Source organism: Salmo salar, chromosome 14, assembly GCF_965601325.2.
Source record: "Salmo salar chromosome 14, fSalSal1, whole genome shotgun sequence".
NCBI lineage: Eukaryota > Metazoa > Chordata > Actinopteri > Salmoniformes > Salmonidae > Salmo > Salmo salar.
The window spans coordinates 8,633,053-8,651,633 of record NC_138304.1 but is presented as its reverse complement, the minus strand read 5'-3'; the positions used below and the strand labels follow the sequence as shown (position 1 = coordinate 8,651,633).

The 18,581-nt window shown below is 42.0% G+C and overlaps 1 protein-coding gene across 3 annotated transcripts; it reads left to right on the top strand.

The window, feature by feature from the left end:
- Positions 1-442: 442 nt before the first annotated feature.
- On the top strand, positions 443-17,694 carry LOC106568693 (WW domain-containing adapter protein with coiled-coil). Of its 3 annotated transcripts, none has more exons than XM_014139258.3 (13): positions 445-756; positions 968-1,001; positions 2,952-3,138; positions 3,872-3,951; positions 6,915-7,030; positions 8,970-9,064; positions 9,446-9,706; positions 10,380-10,505; positions 11,765-11,916; positions 12,185-12,270; positions 12,657-12,834; positions 15,752-15,879; positions 16,011-17,694. In XM_014139258.3, the coding sequence occupies exons 1-13, from the start codon at positions 716-718 to the stop codon at positions 16,078-16,080; spliced, it is 1,554 nt and encodes a 517-aa protein (XP_013994733.2). In that variant the 5' UTR covers positions 445-715; the 3' UTR covers positions 16,081-17,694. The 3 variants fall into 3 exon arrangements, with proteins under 3 accessions (XP_045549790.2, XP_013994733.2, XP_013994732.2); XM_014139257.3 differs by having other exon boundaries at positions 446-756; positions 12,654-12,834; XM_045693834.2 differs by lacking the exon at positions 10,380-10,505 and having other exon boundaries at positions 443-756; positions 12,654-12,834.
- The last annotated feature ends 887 nt before the right edge of the window (positions 17,695-18,581 follow it).

Sequence of the window (18,581 nt, the reverse complement as noted above, 5' to 3'; positions counted from 1 at the left end):
TACTGGTCTTGAGTCTATTTAGGCTTTTGTCTCAGCCTAGTACTGTGAAATTCAACAAACTATTGCTTTGATAAAATTGGGTAATTCTTTGCAAAGCCCATGGATGAACAAAGAACACTAGGGGAAGGGGATAGTGGTTGATTTATAATTTAATCTTGCATTGGGCACTGTGAGTTTTTTAGACGATCGAAATAGGCTACTGGGGTAGGGGAAAGTGCATATACCTACCATTTTTATAATTACTTTTGTGAACCTTGCTTTCATCATCTCCTTTTCTTAGCCATGTGCATTAGCAGTTAGGTGGGCTGTGTTGTTATTTCAACCACTGTATTTCCTCTGTGTTCACCTTTCTTGGTGAGAAAGTTATTTGTAAGACTGCGTTGCAAATCATCATTTATAAAGGGTTTGCGACTCTTTTCCGACATGGGAGTATCCCGGAAATAGCTAAGACATTGGAGGCGGGGCAGTTCGCATTGCTTCGTCTGTTTCCTTCCACTGCACCGGATAGATTGTGCAGTTTAGGCGAGCAAATAATGTACCAAAGGCCGTTTTCAACATAGCGTAGCTAGCCACTGTTCAAATTTAGTTGCTAGCGTCCCTAGCTGGCTAACTAAATACAGAGATATCGCCAAGATCAAGTTACCAAAGACGAGAATACTATTTTGTTGTCCATAGTTCACCCCCTCGCGCGCACACACACATCAACACGGCATTGATGGTAATGCATGCAAGGAAACAACCGAGACTCAGCGATGGGTAAAAGACAATACATTTTATTGCCAGTTCTCATTGACGGCTCCACCACTCTTAAAATAATCCTGCCAACTAGCATGTCTAGCTAGTTACAGCTAACTCGCTTTTCGCTAGCTAGCTACTTGTAGCATATTTTGCAGCGCGAGTAGAGACTGCATCAACATTTTAGATGTGTGCCCTATAACTTGGCTAACTTTATTTCCCTATATTTCAGGTGCAACGACCGAAGGGATTCCCAACCCTATCAGGTAAATAGTGAATACGGGCTAATTAGCTAGCTGCCTGGTTAACAAGTATGTAATCTAGCTAACTTAGTTAGCTACTATAACTGGTTAAAATAGCCACCGAACTAACGTTAGCTAACTTAACTCGTAAACTAGGCAGGCCTCCGCCTGGCTTTGCAACTCCCAAGCCATGGCTCAGTTTTGTGCAAAATTGCGTTACTGAAGATACGTTAGCCTACATCTAACGTTAGCTATTTACACTAGTTAGCTAACTACGTTAATGTGTTTAGAAACAACTGATGGTTAACTAGCCAGCTAACTTAACCAACTGCTGACTGTTTTCCCGTGATGTAGCTAGCTAACGTTAGCCAACGCTAACTATGTTTACCTTTACGAGAGAGCTTGAAATTGCAGGCCTTGATAGCCAGCAGGATAACGAATGTAGCATATAACCATATCGTATATAATTAACTAAATAGCCAATTTGCTAGCTAGTGTAGCTGGATAATTATCTTCTGCTAGGTAACGTTATCTGGCTAACGTTAGTAAGAGCTAACTATAGCTAGGTCTTTATCAATAAAACGTCACAAGGTGCAGAGCGCTGAAACCATTGACAACTACATGACGTTTTCAATGGATTGTTAAATAAATGTTAACTATTTGTTTGTAGAAATGTGAAATACACATTTCCGATTATTCCATGCAAATCAATTGCGGCCATTTAGCGCGAATCCGAGTTATACAGCAAGTAACCGCATGTTTTAAACGATCAGCAAACATCAATTGATCATGTCATTTTAGAGACGTGAGGGTAGCCTCACGATATCTATCATATTGGCCACCATTAATTTGAGATATGTGAACGATAGCTACCTGACAAGCCTTTGTGTTTTGCCTGTCAAGCAGCAGTAGGGCGCATTTGCCGAAGTAGGCCCTACTGTTGACTGATAATGTTTATTGTGCAAGCTACCGGTAGAAACGTTGTACAGTTGGCTAAACAGTGTGGTAAGTAGACCTAGTAACGTCAGTGTACTTTTTCTCCAACCAACGTAGCTCTGTTACCTAGCGAAGTTAGATAACGCTATCCCATTTTCAACATTGTTTTAGAGTGTTTAATCACAATTGCTGACAGACATGATGGACCACCTCAAATTGGCTAGCAAATCACATATCACGTCAATATGGCTAGTTTAACAAGCTACCTTTGAGGGGATAAACATGATGGCGATATCCAAATACTGTTTGATCTATGGTGGTGATGACAGTAGTCAGACTGACAACTTTTTACCAGGATGAGGCGTTGCAGATGTCAAGTTCTTTCCAAAATCCCAATCGCTGATGAAGCAAGCGAAATGACACGTTGGTTGTTTAGCTAGCGACGTGACAAATGCATAGGCTACACTCACGTATTTAAAAATACATTATGCATTGCTGTTTAGCTACTGACCATGAAAAGCATGAAGTTACTTGCAGTATAACTCTTACAGAGCTAAATGTGGAAATGTGTAGTTCTGACTATGCTCTTCAAGAGGTGAAGATACTAAAACCGTAGCTGTCAATGGTTTTTGCAGAGCTTGGGGTCTCCTTCCCCCCCAGCAGCCAAGTCGAATGCTCTTCACCATGTTATGGCGTTATATTGATAACGACCAATACCGAAAGTTAGCTAGCCAACTACATAGCTTGCTAGTCTGAATACTGCACAAGGATTTACCCACCGTAAGATGCTTTATAAAAGTGCAACAATTACAGAACCGTAATGACAAATGCAGGCAAAAATAATTGGGTGAAGGTTAGGGAATAAAAAAACATTACAAACGGTTGTGCATACATAGGCAGGAATGAGAATTACAGCACAGTGTCAAGAGTTGGAAATAGGCCTACAGTATAATGTCAGTGGTTGGAAAGGTGTTTATCAAACAGAAGAGGTGGCTTTGTATTGATATGTTGACTAACACAAGTCTATTTGTATTGCAGACTCACAAATCCCAGCCAAAGAGTCAATCTACCACCCTTCACGGTCACGATAAAATGCGAGATGGGTTATCAGATCCTACACCGCCCTACAAAATGCTCCGGCGCTCTGATGAAAGTCCGGTCAATAAGTACAGCGACGGGCACAGCAAAACAAAAACATTTCACACTCTCCGAGGCAAAGATGGTGGTAAGCCCAAAGAGAACCGAGCTACACACAAATGCAGATGTTCCCTTCTCTGTATGTTTGTCAACAGTACTGTGTGCACAGAGAAGCTTGTACGTTTGTTCAGCCCGATGAGAGCTTAGCCTGGTGCTAGATATGTTTGTGCTGTTTAGCCAATTCCTGTGGTCAATTCTGTTATCTTACTGTTCTGCTGCTTAAAATATATATACACTGTTGATTGGGCTATTAAAGTCACTTGGACTTCTTCTGCACACGTCACCTGCTCAAAACATGCATAGATACTCGTGTACAACAAGACATTGACCACTGGAAATATTTAAATCACTGAAGTCTAGTCTAAGGCCCAATTCCTGACTGAAGATATACATACAACTGTTGGTCAAGACTATACAGACATCAATACAACATTAACATAAGAAGTTATGTAGCTGATGTTCCACAAGTGCTAGTATATGGTAGCCTGGGCACCAGTTTTTAGCTAGTTAACTTGTTACTGTCTTGCCAAATGAGCAAGCGCTGTAGAATGCTAAAACTGACATGCACCTAGGCAATATTAGTATTATTCTCTTGTGCACTAAAGTATACATTTTCGACATACTGTACCCGGGTACTTCATAAAATGGATAGCTGCACAAATATTTTGTTCAATGGCTGGGTAGCCTAACTTGTCATGTTTATCATAGCTAATTCTGTTTTATTTCTCATAAGTGTTCTCATCATATTATTTATTTTATAGGTACCAGCTGCTCTCCGCAAGAGAATTTGCACAACCACAGCTCCAACTCCCACTCAAATCAAAGCAAGGCGTCAGACACAGTAAGATACTTCTTTCTTGAACAAATTATTTCTGAAAGTAGGCATTCACCAGACTATGGTTATAATAATACATCATGGGCCCCTGAGCCACATAACATGAGATGTTAATGCGAGTGTAGCGAAATGCTTGTGCTTCTAGTTCCGACAGTGCAGTAATATCTAACAAGTAATATAACTATTTCACAACTACCTTATACACACAAGTGTAAAGGGATGAATAAGAATATGTACATATAACTATATGGATGAGCCAGGCAAGATGCAGTAGATGGTATAGAGTACAGTATATGAGATGAGTCATGTAAGGTATGTAAACATTATAAAGTGGCATTGTTTGAAGTGACTAGTGATGCATTTATTACATCAATTATTAAAGTGGCTAGAGATTTCAGTATGTTGGCAGCAGTCACTCAATCTTAGTGATGGCTGTTTAACAGTCTGATGGCCTTGAGATAGAAGCTGTTTTTCAGTCTCTCGGTCCCAGCTTTGATGCACCTGTACTGACCTCACCTTCTGGATGGTAGCGGGGTGAACAGGCAGTGGCTTGGGTGGTTGATATCCTTGATGATCTTTTTGGCCTTCCTGTGACATCGGGTGATGTAGGCGTCCTGGAGGGCAGGTAGTTTTCCCCCAGTGATGCGTTGTGCAGACCGCACTACCCTCTGGAGAGCCTTACGGTTGTGGGCGGAGCAGTTGCTGTACAAGGCGGTGATACAGACCAACAGGATGCTCTCGATTGTGCATCTGTAAAAGTTTGAGTGTTTTTGGTGACAAGCCGAATTTCTTCAGTCTCCTGAGGTTGAAGAGGCGCTGTTGCGCCTTCTTCACCACACTGTCTGTGAGGGTGGACCATTTCAGTTTGTCTGTGATGTGTACGCCGAGGAACTTAAAACTTTTCAACCTTCTCCACTACTGTCCCATGGATGGGTGGTGCTCCCTCTGCTGTTACCTGAAGTCCACGATCATCTCCTTTGTTTTGTTGAGTGTGAGGTTATTTTCCTGACACCACACTCCGAGGGCCCTCACCTCCTCCCTGTAGACCATCTCGTCGTTGTTGGTAATCAAGCCTACCACTGTAGTGTCGTCTGCAAACTTGATGATTGAGTTGGAGGCGTGCATGGCCACGCAGTCATGGGTGAACAGGAAGTACAGGAGTGCTGCGAACGCACCCTTGTGGGGCCCCAGTGTTGAGGATCAGTGGGGTGGCTATTTTGTTTCTTACCCTCACCACCTGGGGGCGGCCCGTCAGAAAGTCCAGGACCCGGTTGAACAGGGCGGGGTCGAGACCCAATGGCTCAAGCTTAATGGTGAGTTTGGAGGGTAGTATGGTGTTAAATGCTGAGCTACTGCATGCGCTACTGCTTATTATCTATCCTGTTGCCTATTCATTTTACCCCTTCCAATATCCACATCGACTCGGTACTGGTACCCCATGGATATAGCCAAGTTATCGTAACTCATTGTGTATTTATTCCTTATTATCGTTCCATTTTTTATTTATTTTTCTCTCTGCATTGTTGGGAAGGACCAATAAGTAGGCGTTTCACTGTTAGTCTACACCTGTTTACAAAGTCACAAATAAAATTTGATTTAATTTTACGTAGACATTTGAATGTGTAGTCCAGTTTCGTGTGACAAATGACCTCAATTGGCTCTGTCTGGATGACAGAGCCAATTGAGGTCATTTGTCACACGAAACTGGACCTCACATTCAAATGTCTATGTAAAATCGAATCAAATTATGAGATTTTGGTTGGTTGTTCTCTGGTGTTCATCTCCATCAAGACGTTGATGGTGATGATAATCAGTTGTTCAAGAGGAAATTCTTTCCACAGCTCACCACAGTTATGCATGCATACATGCATACATGCATACATGCATACATGCATACATGCATACATGCATACATGCATACATGCATACATACATACATACATACATACATACACAACCAAAAACAAACCCCCTTCCTTCTGCAGAGAAACAATGGGTTAGAGTTACTTTTGCATCGAGATATCAGCCCCTCGAACCGACGGGTTAGCGCAGCATGCATTTCAAGTCTTTCAACACTGTCAAGAAAACACCTGTAAATTACCTAAATGAATGCCTCGGAGCCTGGCCCAGTAGCCGAGTATTACTGCTAGCCTTGTTGACTATGTTCTCTGTCCTCTGTGTAGACAGGATAGGCAGTGTAACGGGGGTATGCAGAGAGTTTCAGCATATAGGCATACACCCAGACAACCACATTTGACTGAGGCAGACTAGCCTAAATAGTGTGCTGGTTTAGGTAACTTGCTCTTATCAACAGTGCAAAGTCTAGGCCTATATGCTCACATCCTGTATTTATTTACTGTATTGTATTTACTTGATGTCTTCTAACATTGCTTTTTGTATGTTGTTAAAGAAAAATGTATTGACCCATCTCCAAATTAGACTAAAATGTGTTTTTCCAGATAAACCACATTGTTTCTTACTTTTGAATCGGTTGCTTCTTATAGAATGGTTATAAGCATAGAACGAACGTTAGGCCCAATACTTTAAGCAAGGCTCCCCACACAGGATTTTACATGTGAATCTGATCACTAGCCACTAGCCTTTCCCCTGATTTTCCATGTAGTGCTGATCACATCCCTGAATGTAGGCCTACTTGATCGTAAAGCTAGAATCCTTAGTTGGTGAAACTGCCACGTCCGTTTGGGATATTACAACAACAAAGAAGTTACTGCAAACAATGAACACTGATTTTCTTCCATTACAGGCACGTTAGATCTGTACTGTAGAAAAAATATTCCCACTGCCTGACACCCCTCTCCTCAGTTTCATCAACAAAATAAAAACAATTAGAAAAGTGCTAGGGAGAACAGTAGTGCTGTTTCTCCAAATGCTGATTCGAACGTTGTTTGCACTCTGCAAAACCTACCCTAGAGTGTTAGTTAACTATTTGTCGTGCCTTCTTCCCTCAGCCTCATGAGCCTGCAGACGACTGGTCCGAGCACATCAGCTCCTCCGGCAAGAAGTACTACTACAACTGCAGGACTGAGGTCTCTCAATGGGAGAAGCCCAAAGACTGGCTGGAGAGGTAAGGCCTTGAATCATGGAAAAAGTGTCACTCCTAAGCGCCTTACTCTTTTCCCTAAACTCTTACGTTTCTACCTTAAAACTCAATACCGAATCCACAGCCGCGTGGCTGCCGTAGTCCTGCGGCCCATTATAACATATTTATGAGCCTAATTTCATTGATTGAATTATTGTAGGGCCCTATAACATCCTTGATGCAGAAAACACAGACGGAATCGCTGAATCCAGACATTAAAACGGAATTTAACAATATTAAATGTGTTAAATTTGCCCAAAGTTTTCACAAGACAAGAATCAAAATGCATCTGTTTGTGCGTGCATCTGTCTACTTTGTGTATGCCTAGCCGTTAGCGATGATGCTAATGACAACGGTCAACGATGGAAAGGCTTTCTCAACACCCTTCTCAATGAAATTTTCACTACAAAGTATCCTATGCCTACCTGGCAGAATGATATCATGATTATAGTAATCAATCCAGTGGCATTTTGTTTAGCAAACTATGCAATCACATGTGTGCTACAGAAACACCGCTAACCTAAGTCTCTTGCGAACTTGATTTAAAGGATTTTTCCAGATCTCAAAAGTGGTCACCTGATGTGGTTTAACTTCTTGCAGATCAGTGGGACGATAGCGTCCCACCTGGCCAACATCTGGTGAAATTGCAGAGCGCCAAATTAAATTAAATTACTATAAATATTAAACTTTCATGAAATCACAAGTGCAATACATCAAAATAAAGCTTAACTTGTTGTTAATCCAGCCAAGGTGTCAGATTTCAAAAAGGCTTTGCGGCGAAAGCAAACCATACGATTATCTGAGGACAGCATCCAGCACACAAATGCATAACAAATCATTTTCAACCAGGGAGTTGCGACACAAAAGGCAGAAATAGCCATATAATATATGCCTTACCTTTGAAGATCTTCTTTTGTTGGCACTCCAAAATGTCCCAGAAACATCACAAATGGTCCTTTTGTTCGATAATGTCCTTTTTTATGTCCCAAAAATGTCAATTTATTTGGCGCGTTTGATTCAGAAATACACCGGTTTCAACTCGCCCAACATGCCTACAAAGTATCTAAGTTACCTGTAAACTTGGTTCAAACATTTCAAACAACGTTCCTAATCCTTCCTCCAGCTATCCTAAAACGTAAATAATCGATAAAATTTAAGACGGGATAATCTGTTTTCAATACCGAAGAAAAATACCACAGAGCACACTCCTGTGTACGCGCAATAAAGGACTTCAGCCCTTCACAGTGAAACAAACAATTTACAGCTGTACTTCTTCATTCCCTCTAAAGAAAAACATCAACCAATTTCTAAAGACTGACATCTAGTGGAAGCCATAGGAACTGCAACCAGGGCCCTTATAAGTCAGGATTCCCAATGAAAACACGAGCTACATTTTTTTTTTCCTGGATGGATTGTGCTCGGGGTTTCGCCTGCCAAAGCAGTTATTTTATACTCAGACATTATTCTAACAGTTTTAGAAACTTCAGAGTGTTTTCTATCCAAATCTACTAATTATATGCATATCCTAGCTTCTGGGCCTGAGAAACGGGCAGTTTACTTTGGGCACGCTTTTCATCAGGACGTGAAAATACCGCCCCCTATCCCGAAGAAGTTTTCAGCATTGTTGTGGACTTGGAACACCCAATTTTGTTTTTCTATTAAAGTGATTTTGGGAGCAAAAACCTGAAAAAAACCAGAACCATTCTAAATGGGAAAAACCAAATGGGCAACAAATAAAACTGAGTTGTTGGGCCCTACTATAGCATGCTAAAATGTTCCAAAATGGAGATTGGTAGATTACACATTCTAACAGAAGTCTGAACATGAAATTACATTCACAATCTGTATTCAACCAGCAATTACACTCAGTTTAATTGAACTAAAACCTGACAGTGACCTTGTGTTTGTGTTTCATTGTGTCCAGAGAGCAGAGGCAGAAAGACCCATCTAAGAGGGAGTCCAACACTTTCCCCAAAGACCGGGACTACAGACGAGAGTCTGTCGACACAGCCACCACAAGTGAGTATGAAAACTACAGCGGTAGAGCAAATGGGAGGTGTAGTCTAGGTTTCAGATGCAGCAGTAACATCTGGATTTTGACTTGCCTGCCTTTTTAAAGAGTACCTTTTTGTTGTGATATTATGACTATACCTGTATATGAAATCATCTACAGTCTTACAATATGGCCATGTGTCAATAGTGAGAAGTGACCTATTTTCCTTGTGTCCTCTAATTCCTCTGCACTGATCTGAAAAGACTTGACAATTCTATGTATTATGGCTATCACCTTTTCAATGTGTGAAAAAAGTTGAGGAGGAAAGGAAGGCACTATAGAGGTGCATCCTATGTGTGTCAAGCCAGTGTCCGCAGTCCTAACTTGTTGTTCTTTTTGCCCTACAGAGAGCACTTCAGGGGACAAGTCCTCCAACTCTGCACCTTCTCAGTCCTCTTCCTCCACCAATCCGGGCCTGAACCAAGCCTCTGGCTCGAACCCCACCCCTTCATCTTCCTCCTCCTCCACGGTCCCGGTGTCCCCCTCTGTCCAAACCCAGGCCTCGGGCCTGCTCCAAGACCCCGCCCTCCTGCGGCAGCTCCTCCCAGCGCTGCAAGCCACCCTGCAGATGAACAACGGCTGCATGGACATGGCCAAGATCAATGAGGGTGAGTTGGCCAATTCCACATTTCTCCTGCTTGATCTTTAGTGTACCCGAGTTCAAATGGCTCACCGGTTGAAAAAGGCTTAATTGCCACGAGCCCCAAGTCACAAAATATGACTTGGGGCTCAAAGGGCAAATCTGAGTCATGTTTTATATGTAAATGTTCATGGAGCATAAGTATTGTAAAAAATGGGAGTTACCCCCCTTCCCCCCCACCGCTGTACTGAAATGTGAAACACGCATTTGGATTTTCTGATATCTGGAGTTGTTATATGACCACGAAACCAACGTGGATTTGATCTTCAGTCTGATCCCATTTGGTTTCTAGTTTCTCTTACTCTGACCAGATATTGAATAGGCTTAATTCACGATATAGGGAGTAGCTTAATCGAGGCCAAGGGTTGGTGGGTTCTATTGTTGTGGATGAGTGATCCTGAGAAAATGGATTCTTGCCTACCAAATGGGTTGTAAATATAAAATCATCAAATTAAACCACCCACCTCTTTTCACTGTCACTCAACAACCCCTCTCCACTCTTGCTCTTTAAGGTATGTGTATGGACCCATCTGTGTATGTGTTACATACATGCATACACAAGTTTGTTGCCTTATAGCTGTGTGTTTGCTTGTGTGTACTTATCTGTATTTTTCTCATTGTCCTGTGTGTTTTCCCTCCAGTCCTTGCGGCTGCTGTCACCCAAGCTTCCTTGCAGTCTATGCTTCATAAACTCCTCACTGCTGGACCGTCTGCTTTCAACATCACTTCTCTGCTTTCCCAAGCTGCTCAACAATCCTCCAACCAAGGTATGGCCGCTGTTATGTCACCTTTCTGGTGATCTTTTTGATGCCTTTCTCTTTGTTAGCTAGACTGGTTTTACAGATATTTCAGTGTCTTGTGGTTGGTAAATAGAGCTATGCTTACATTGCACTCTGACATGTTATTCAGGAAGAAATACATTGTAAGCATTCTCCTATTTAAATGTTTTCATGGAAGCTGTTATTGTTAAGTAACATTTCCAGTTACAGCTTTTATCTCTCAAGAAGGTGTATGGGCGTCCTTCAGTTCAGGGCAACATCTGATTTGGTTATTCTGTTGAATAATCTAGAAAACCTTGCTATTGACGTATTTAACCAGGGTAGTCCTCAAAGCAACAATAGCCACTGAGTTTCATAAAGTTTTGGATGCATAAGAAAAATAAAACCTTTAAAATGACGGTCCTTATAAGTCATATTTATAATTTATATACTGAACAAAAATACAAACGCAACATTTAAAGTGTTGGTCTCATGTTTCATGATCTGAAATAAAGTATCCTACAAATTTTCCATTCGCACAAAAAGCTTGTTTCTCTCAAATTGTGTGCACAAATTTGTTTGCATCCCTGTTAGTGAGCATTTCTCCTTTGCCAAGATAATCCATCCACCTGACAGGTGTGGCATATCAAGAAGCTGATTAAACAGCATGATCATTACACAGGTGCACCTTGTGCTGGGGGCAATAAAAGGCCACTTTAAAATGTGCAGTTTTGTCACACTACGCCACAGACGTCTCAAGTTTTGAGGGAGCGTGCCATTGGTATGCTGACTGCAAGAATGTCCACCAGAGCGGTTGCCAGATAATTGAATGTTAGTTTCTCTACCATAATCTGCTCCAACGTCATTTTAGCGAATTTGGCACTACGTCCAACCGATCTCACAACTGCAGACCAGCCCAGAACCTCCACATCCGGGCTTCTTCACCTGATCATCTGGGGGGGGGGGTATTTCTGTCTGTAATAAAGCCCTTTTGTGGGGGAAAAACTAATTCTGATTGGCTGGGCCTGACTCCCCAGTGGGTGGGTCTATGCCCACCCATGGCTGCACCCCTGCCTACTCGTGAAGTCCATAGCTTTATTTAAATTAAATGATTTCCTTATATGAACTGTAAAATCTTTGAAATTGTTGCATGTTGCGTTTATATTTTTATTCCGTATAGTAATAACCTTTGTATGTGAGATTAAGGTTGCTATCATTAAAAATATTTCCTCCTTTGTCCTATTCCCCTCCTGGACATGAACCAATAGCGGCCCAGCAGGCAAGTCAGTCACCCATATCGCTAATGTCGGACACCTCCTCACCCCGCTCATATGTGTCACCCAGGAACGGCACGCCCCAGACCAACCTCCTTAACCAGAAACCCCCACTCAGCATGCCTCCTGCCTCCTCCCAACCAAAGGTCAGCACCTCCACGGAAACTCTAAACTCGTCAAATAATATTGTTATGATTGGGGGTGTCGTGTTTTTCTTTTGTTTTTTCATTTCAACCCTGTGATCTGTTTCTTTCTCCTCACATCACCATTCTTTTATCTCCATTCACCTCTGCTCTCTTCTCTCCTTCCCTGTTTCTTGCTTTCATTTTCTTAATTGTTTCCTTATCTCTTACACACTCCCTTTTTAATGGCTTACTCTCTCCATCCCTCCCTCTCCCCTCTGTGCCTCTGTAGGTTACCCCAGTGAAACCAGGACCAGTTTCTCAACAGGCTTCAGCAGAGAAACATCCAGAGGACCCCCGAACTCTCCGACAGCGGAGGTAGTTTGAAATGTAGAGGCACTTGTGTGTATCTGGAAGGTTTGAAAGTATAAAAGCTCTTTTGTAGTAGCCACCTATCTAAACCTTTCCAATCAACACAAGTGTGTAGGTGGTAGACTGTGTTAACTCGAAATGACACAACGACAAGGTTCCAGTTTAACAAAGTTTACTATACTGTATGAACACACTACAAGGTAGCCATTACACTCACGGCTAGGTCCATCCACGAACTAACTTCCTGCGCAGCCGCACTCTTGACTGAGTGATAGCCCCGTAATAACAGAAATATAGGGATACTTAAAACATGAACTTAACAGACTGGAGGTTGTTTCTGGATGGAGCCTTACTCTCCTTATAACTACTCTGCTTTCTCTCTTGTCCAGCAGTCAGGGGAGTCCGCCATCAGGACCTAACGGCAACTCCACCGGCGGCCATTCGGTTCTCAACGTCGCCTCAGCCCAGTCCAGCACTCCCGGCTCCTTCACTCCCTCGCTGGCCTCTCACTTTGATGAGAACCTCATCAGGCACGTCCAGAACTGGCCCGCCGAGCACATCGAGAAGCAGGTAGGAGCTCCACTGTTAAGTGCGATAACGGGATGATCAACATATGGGAACACTGAGTTAGTAGTTTGTGCAGTGGGGGAAAAAAGTATTTGATCCCCTGCTGCTTTGTACGTTTGCCCACTTACAAAGAAATGATCAGTCTATAATTTAAATGGTAGGTTTATTTGAACATCTTGGGTGAGAACCTCCTTCCCTCAGCCAGGGCATTGAAAATGGGTCGTGGATGGGCATTCCAGCATGACAATGACCCAAAACACACGGCCAAGGCAACAAAGGAGTGGCTCAAGAAGAAGCACATTAAGGTCCTGGAGTGGCCTAGCCAGTCTCCAGACCTTAATCCCATAGAAAATATGTGGAGGGAGCTGAAGGTTCGAGTTGCCAAACGTCAGCCCCGAAACCTTAATGACTTGGAGAAGATCTGCAGAGAGGAGTGGGACAAAATCCCTCCTGAGATGTGTGCAAACCTGGTGGCCAACTATAAGAAACGTCTGACCTCTGTGATTGCCAACAAGGGTTTTGCCACCAAGTACTAAGTCATGTTTTGCAGAGGGGTCAAATACTTATTTCCCTCATTAAAATGCAAATCATTTTATAACATCTTTGACATGCGTTTTTTTTTGATATTTTTGTTGGTATTCTGTCTCTCACTGTTCAAATAAACCTACCATTAAAATTATAGACTGATCATTTCTTTGTAAGTGGGCAAACGTACAAAATCAGCAGGGGATCAAATACCCCCCCCCCCCCCCCACTGTGTTAATATCACATTTCGTACCTACAGTTGAAGTCGGAAGTTTACATACACTTAGGTTGGCGTCATTAAAACTCGTTTTTTAACCACTCCACAAATGTCTTGTTAACAAACTATAGTTTTGGCAAGTCGGTTAGGACGTCTACTTTATGCATGACACAAGTCATTTTTCCAACAATTGTTTACAGGCAGATTATTTCACTTATAATTCACTATCACAATTCCAGTGGGTCAGAAGTTTACGTACACTAAGTTGACTGTGCCTTTAAACAGCTTGGAAAATTCCAGAAAATGATGTCATGGCTTTAGAAGCTTCTGATAGGCTAATTGACGTAATTTAAGTCAATTGGAGGTGTACCTGTGGATGTGTTTCAAGGCCTGCCTTCAAACTCAGTGCCTCTTTGCTTGACATCATGGGAAAATCAAGAGAAATCAGCCAAGACCGCAGGAGAAAATTGTAGACTTCCAGAAGTCTGGTTCATCCTTGGGAGCAATTTCCAAATGCCTGAAGGTACCACGTTCATCTGTACAAACAATAGTACGCAAGTATAAACACCATGGGACCACACAGCCCTCATTCTGCTCAGGAAGGAAACACGTTCTGTCTCCTAGAGATGAACATACTTTGGTGCGTGAAGTGCAAATCAATCCCAAAACAATAGCAATGGACCTTGTGAATATGCTGGAGGAAACGGGTACAAAAGTATTTATATCCACAGTAAAACGAGTCCTATATCGAAATAACCTGAAAGGCCCTCAGCAAGGAAGAGGCCACTGCTCCAAAACCGCCATAAAAAAGCCAGACTACAGTTTGCAACTGCACATGGGGACAAAGATTGTACTTTTTGTGGAAATGTCCTCTGGTCTGATGAAACAAAAATAGAACTGTTTGGCCATAATGACCATTGTTATGTTTGGAGGAAAAAGGGGGAGGCTTGCAAGCTGAAAACACCATCCCAACCGTGAAGCACGGGGGTGGCAGCATCATGTTGTGGGGGTGCTTTTCTGCAGGAGGGACTGGTGCACTTCACAAAATAGATGGCTTCATGAGGAAGGAAAATGATGTGGATATATTGAAGCAACATCTCAAGACATCAGTCAGGAAGTTAAAGCTTGGTTGCAAATGGGTCTTCCAAATGGACAATGACCCCAAGCATATTTCCAAAGTTGTGGCAAAATGGCTTAAGTACAACAAAGTCAAGGTATTGGAGTGGCCATCACAAAGCCCTGACCTCAATCCCATAGAACATTTTTGGGCAGAACTGAAAAATTGTGTGCGAGCAAGGAGGCCTACAAACCTGACTCAGTTGCACCAGCTCTGTCAGGAAGAATGGGCCAAAATTCACCCGACTTATTCTGGGAAACTTGTGGAAGGCTACCCAAAACGTTTGACCCAAGTTACACAATTTAAAGGCAATGCTACCAAATACACTCAATTAGTATGTAAACTTCTGACCCACTGGGAATGTGATGAAAGCAATAAAATCTGAAATAAATAATTCTCTACTATTATTCTGACATTTCACATTCTTAAAATAAAGTGGTGATCCTAACTGACCTAAGAGGGGGAATTTTTACTAGGATTAAATGTCAGGAATTGTGAAACTGAGTTTAAATGTATTTGGCTAAGGTGTATGTAGATGGCAGTAGCTATACTCAAGGCCACACTCAGGCAAGTTCCTATTTGTAGTTGATTGAATACAAAAAAGCCAAACTCTCGCTTTTCAATGATCAAACATTTCGGTTACACCTGCTCATGGATAGAAAAGGGACACAAATTCCTTTCGACTTTTTTTAATTATAGTATATATTTAGCCATCACTTCAACTACAAAGAGTTGAACTACCAAAAAATGCTGGAGCTGGCCAGTCAGAAGCAGCAGATAAGCTGCCTGCCTTAGGGTACACAGACAATAAGGGTTCACTTACTTTCATTTATTTTGCACACATTGATAGCAGGTTATGGAACCAATAGGCAGGCCTACGACCCTATACATAGTGAGTGTAGGCTTTTCGGTAGTCTGACTAACCGGTACTGAAACACATTTCTGATTGGGGATTTCCTTCTGAAGAAGTTTATTTTTACTTTCTGATATTTGCTCTCCACGCTAAAGGTTCATTTGTGTTTTGGTGCACTCTCTCAACCAGCTCCGCCTTTCTCTTTCAGGCAGCACGGTTACGGGAAGATGCCCACAACATGGGCAGTCTCTACATGTCTGAGATCTGCACTGAACTCAAAAACCTCAGATCATTAGTCAGAGTGTGTGAGATCCAGGCCACGCTGAGGGAACAGAGGTGAGAACAGGACAAGTGAACAGGACAAGCGAGCACACACAAACACATCATAATTGTCTTGTCTAGGATTTGTCTATATGTCACACGATAAATTGCTTATTTTCTTAACTGTGTCCTTTTCTTTCTCCCAGAATACTGTTCCTTAGACAGCAGAGCAAAGAACTGGACAAGCTGAAGAACCAGAACTCTTACATGGTCTGAGAACCTGTGTGGGAGACGATGGACGGTGAACTGCTTAAGACTGCAGTCGAAGCCCTCAACGAGGTCCTCTGTGCCCTGGTCTGAACACTTCTGTAATGTCATGAACCAACGGGCAAATGAGGAATACGGAAAAGAGTCTGGGCCTGTTGAAGACGTCATGGGCCAAGCAATGAAGCGTACCGTTGCCGAAGCCCCTGAAAGTGTATATTTTATTAGGCGTCCAAGATTTAAATTGTCTATGAAACTGCAGGCTAAAAGAATACGAAGCCTAGTTGAGCGTTTCATGTCGATTCTGAGGAACCTACAGGTCATAACTTTTTCTTACCTGAGAAACAGCTGCCGCCTTTTGGAATCGTGGACTGTTTGTTGCACTGGAGAAACTGAGAATCTCTGGCTTTTCCTCTGGAATAGCCAGTTTTGGTTGGGAATGCATACTTTTCTCCACTGACTTGTGGCTTAACTGAAGTTTCTAGCGTGAACTCAGATTGGCTTGAGATGTATGAATCACCAACTGATTCCAGGAAGACTCAATCATGAACACTTCTTCAGCATAGACTTGAAGGAGTGCAAAGAAGATTCTTGAATGAGCCAACTTTGATTCCTTCCAGACTCATAGTTAGGAATCATGAATTTAGCAGTCCCGGGATCATGGGTTCATTATTAGCGGAGTACTTTTTTTTAATGTGATCTGACAAAGATGCATAGCTGCTTGATGGAAGTTGTATGTCTGTCCATGCTCTCTCCCCACTTTCCTGCTGGATGGAAATAGTCTGTAGACTTCCTAACTTCTCACCCCAACGTGACTATGACCCCCTCTAATGTTGGGCCAGGAGACTTCTTAGAACATGGAGTAACCTTCTGGTAACCTCCCAGTCCCTATCACCAACCCCTCAACAGAATCCTACAATAAAGGGCAACGTTCTCGTTCTCCACACCCTCTGAATACCCTTCGACGCGCACCTGCATCTAAACCCCCATTTGATCTGTACTTGATTATTTTCCCAGTTTCCCCTGAACTGTGATGTTTTGTAAGCTTGTCTGTTTTGTCTAGCTTGAGTCTGCAAAATAATTCATTCCTTATCATGTGCAGTTTCTTGCGAAATTGTGAAAGGGTCTTTAGTTTCATGTGGTTATGTAAACCTAAATTATTGCACATTATTAATTTTGTCCTTGTGAACAGGATGGGATAATTTTTTCATGGGACTCACCTTTCTCTTGACTATACTAGCTAAGCAAGTACAGCAGTAGTTAAATGAACTCCGTAGTTAACGTTTGCAACCTTTTGTTTTACCGGAGTTAAACTTTTTTAGGCCTCACTAAATAAAGTAACTATTTTACAATGAAACGTTCACACGACAATGCTGTCTCACTCTTCCACATCCACAAACTTAGCTTCGCCTTCCTTCTCCTAAGACCCCTCTGATCGATCGGTGGCATGCTGAAATTGGGAAGGCACCGGCCAAAGCGTTGGCCTGTAGAACTGGAGTGACGTACGACGTACGCACTTATCAGATAGTGGGGGACCAGAGGTTTTTGTGAGGATGGGGCGAAAATAGCTTTGTATATTATTTCTTTGAAAGTATATCAGAATAAAATAAATTATTCTACCACAAATATCTTGATATTCTCATAATTTATTTATCACTGTTATACTGATGTTTGCAAGAAGGCATATGCATTATTCCAGAGATGTGGTTAAAAACAAAATGGTACCTTGCTACAAAAACGGCAAAACCTGCCGAAGATGACACAAAACACCCCAATCCTTTAAACCAGTGCCCTCCATGACAAAGCAGAATCTTTTTTCTTTCTGTATGTTATAAACATGCTCGTCATTTAGTGATTGCTGCATGAATTCAGAAATGTTGGTCGAACTTAACCTGCAAACATAAAAGTACAGTCGTGCTAATTCAAACGTAATGCTCAGTTGCTCCCGTCATGCGACACTAGATGGCGATATACAGCTGGAAATGGCAATGATCATTCTGTTCTGTGGCTTGTCTTTCACATTTGTCTCCTAGATTCCCTTGAAGGCATTTAATTAACATTTTGCATATTTCTCAACAATGGTTACTGAATAGACTTCCCTGTCATTACCTCTCTTTCACTGCTGATTGCTATCTGTTCAAGCTCTCTGAGCTCATCAAGTTTTGCATTGTGATATTCCTCAATTTTGATGGGTCGTTTTAATCTAGGTTGAAGATATCTTCAACCTACGTTTCAATCAGGAAAAATGAATCCAATCAGTGGACCTCAGCCACTGGATACATGCATGAATAGTGGCCCTTATTAAGGATTTGATGGTGCCTAAAGCAATGAATCAGAGATGATCTTTTTTTAAGCATTTACATTCTTCACTAGCAATTGTGTATTTGTTTACTATTTATGGTATGGAGCTATTTTTAGAGCACCATGATTTGAAAGTTGAGGTATAAAATGCATATTTACATTTCTACTGTCTCTCATCGTCATAGTTTTGCTCAAGAGCCTTAGCAACATTA

Coding starts and splice junctions, on each gene's coding strand:
- LOC106568693 (XM_014139257.3), top strand. CDS start 716: ATGGTAATGCATGCAAGGAAACAACCGAGACTCAGCGATGG. Junction 1,002..2,951: donor GGGATTCCCAACCCTATCAG/GTAAATAGTGAA, acceptor TTTGTATTGCAG/ACTCACAAATCCCAGCCAAA. Junction 9,065..9,445: donor TGTCGACACAGCCACCACAA/GTGAGTATGAAA, acceptor TTTGCCCTACAG/AGAGCACTTCAGGGGACAAG.